At 46.3% G+C, this 2,987-nt stretch overlaps 1 protein-coding gene across 1 annotated transcript in view; it reads left to right on the top strand.

Moving 5' to 3' along the window:
• The window catches only part of LOC126492876 (ribonuclease 8-like), an 8,054-nt gene extending 7,124 nt beyond the window's left edge, over positions 1-930 (top strand). The window contains exon 2 of the mRNA XM_050129514.1: positions 457-930. Within this exon, the coding sequence (XP_049985471.1) occupies positions 457-930 (474 nt within the window). The remainder of the gene's footprint in view (positions 1-456) is intronic.
• Positions 931-2,987: the final 2,057 nt, after the last annotated feature.

Raw genomic sequence — 2,987 nt, 5'->3', positions numbered from 1 at the left:
ATATATATGATTTAAGCTTTAGAAGTGTTTCTTTTACATATGAGGGTGCCCTTGTATTTGGGGCATAAACGTTCAGTATTGAGATTTCCTCTTTATGGATTTTTCCTATGACTAATATAAAATGTTCTTCTTTGTCTCTTTGGATTGATTTTAGTTTGAAGTCTATTTTGTTAGATATTAGGATAACTACACCAGCTTGTTTCTTAGGTCCATTTGAAAAAAGAAACTTTTTCCTAAACCTTTACTCTGAGGCTATGTCTGTCTTTGAGGTTGAGGTGTGTTTCTTGTATGCAGCAGAAGGATGGATTCTGTTTTCATATCTAGGCTGTTAGCCTGTGCCTTTTATAGGTGAGTTGGGTCCATTTATATTAAGGGATATTAATGACCAGTGATTGCTAGTTCCTGTTATTTTAGTTTTTGTTGTTGGTAATGTTATTGTGTGTGTTTTTCCCTAAGAGAGAAGCTACCAACCAGAATAAGATTCTGCTCCAGACACTGTGGGTAGCTGAAGTCCCAGTCAGTACCAAGCCTAATCATGTGACCTCGTCTCAGAATTCAACATGCAGAACGTGGAGCCCAGCATGCAATTCAGCAAAGGATCACACCAACAAGTATGCAAAAGACAACAAAAACCTCAACATCTTCCTGCATCCATCCTTTCCAAGTGTGACCTCCACCTGCCAGACCCTGACCGTAGCCTGCAAGAATGGCCACAAGAACTCCCACCAAAGTGGAGAGCATATGTCCCTGACCTCTCCTCAGGCATGTTTTCACCCTACAGTGAGCATCCTAATGCATCTTACACAACAGCCTGCAACTCTCCTCAAAAAGATGCTCTGGGAATCCCCACTGGTTCCTATGCACTTGGACCAAGTTGTTTTTTTTTTTTTTTTAGTTTTCCAGACTTCTTACTTTTTGGCCAAGTCCTGAACCCACCCCTGGATATTACTGTGCCTCCTTCTCCACCAGGGCCTTTTTCTCCCCCATTTCTTGGGCCCTTCCTGTCTCAAGCTCTTCAGAGAGGAGCTGGGGTTGACACTTTGGGGGGCCAAGTTCCAAGGAATGTGTCTTCGTATTTTTGTTCATGTTCAGATAATTTCCCAGGATTCCAGCTCTACTCTCTAGTGGGAGAAATAACGCCTGTCGTTCAGGTGACCAGGAGATGACATGCCCTACCTCAAGTCCTCAGGCCCAGGCAGACTGCCAGAGCAGAGAGCCAAGGATTTGGCTCGCAGAAGGGATGAGCAAGTTCAGGGGGGATGGGCTTCCTGGTCTGTGCCTTTGGCCATCTCCCCTCTGCCTTATCTTATGGAAATATGACAAATGGAAGAAACAAATGGAGGAGCATTTGCAATTCATAGGCAGTGCTGCTTCCAATCCTGTGGTGGAATTTTTCCAATTCTGATCTGCTGAGGTGACTTCTGTGGGGACAGAAATCTAGAAGGAAAAAAGACAAAGAAATTCCGCACCGTATTTCTCCAGCGCTTTGCACCTTTTGTGAGCCATCCAGAGAAATCATCTAATATCTGCTAAAGATGGACTCTCCTCCCTCACAGTCGGGGAAAAAACTTTCAAAAAACAGAATTTAAAAGAAGCATGTCTGATTGGCTACTGTGGGACAGAACCTTGACAATTAAAGAGGTGTCCTTAATTGTGCTGCCGTACCAGTTGGATGAAAAAAAAAGAAAACATTGCAGAGACAAGAGGAGTAGGTAAAAGTTCACGCATGAAGAAATGGATTCTGGGAGTTATGTAGAGCTGGGTTCCCTGTGCTGGCCACTGCACCAACGTAGCCAAGAGACTGTTTATGAGGTTAGCTGGCACATTCATTCTCTCTCCCTACCCCACTGTGCTACCAACCTAGACTCCAAGCTGGATCTGCCGGATCCACTTGGCCTGATGGCTGGGGTAAGGGGAGTGTCCCAGTTCCGTTACATTCTCCATATCGCATTTCCCTTGACCTTAAGAAACTTCCGTGGCCCACAGCTTGCTTGTCAAAAACAGACTGGCAAAGCTGACAATTTCCTTCCTTGCAGTCGCTCTCCCTTGCCTCTGCCCTCCCTGGCTCTCTGCACTGGCAGTCTGCCTGGGTCTGAGGGGGTTGAGATAGGGCACGTCGTCATCATCTCTCTGTCGCCTGGACAGCAGGCGTTATTTCTCCCTCTAGAGAGGAGAGCTGGTACGTCCTGGGCAAGTATCTGACCTTATCACACCTTCCCGCCTCCTTTTTCTCAGTCCCAAAGCGCACTTGTGTCCTCTGCCCACTTTATGCCAAACAAGCCCAACTGTGAGACCATCCTCGCTGAGTGATTTCCTCTCCTCCTCTGCTAGTGTGCTCCGCACTAGAGACAGATGAGCTTTGGAGCCAGGCAGAATTTCATAATCCGGCTCCTGGCTCAAGTGACCTTGAACGCTGCTCCTGGACCTTTCTCCAGGGCTATTCTTTAAAGCAAAAACAGGAATGATCCTACCTATCAAACAAACAAACACAGCACTGTATGTACAAAGATTTAGAAATAAAATTTTAAGGTCAGGCAGTGGTGACACACACCTGTAACCCCAGCACTCAAGAGGCAGACAGACTTCTGTGAGTTCAAGGCCACCCTGGTCTACAGCTAGGGCTATTACACAGAGAAACCCTGTCTAAAAAAATTTTTTTAAAAAAACCAGAAAAACAAACAAAAATAAATAAACAAAATATAATTTAATAAGTCCCAGATACCAGAAGGCACCGGATACTGGCAACCCCCCCCCACCTTTGGCGACAACAGCTCTCCCTCCAGGCTTGCCAGGGGCTTTGATCGGCTCCTCTGGCTCTCACTGGGGACCTTAGAGGAAAACCTTCAGGCACAGCCCTGCAGAGTGGAGCAGGGTTTGAGAGGATAGGGGAGAAGGTTGGAGAAGGATGACCTGCAGACGTCGCTTAGTGGCAGAGTACTAACTGTGTGAGAACCTGGGTTCATTCCCCAGTTACTGCCTGAAGAAGG

The sequence above is a fragment of the Alexandromys fortis genome, unplaced genomic scaffold, assembly GCF_014885135.2.
Source record: "Alexandromys fortis isolate MF-2015 unplaced genomic scaffold, M_Fortis_MF-2015_v1.1 scaffold_285, whole genome shotgun sequence".
Taxonomy (NCBI): domain Eukaryota; kingdom Metazoa; phylum Chordata; class Mammalia; order Rodentia; family Cricetidae; genus Alexandromys; species Alexandromys fortis.
This window is presented reverse-complemented; position numbering and strand designations above follow the sequence as displayed.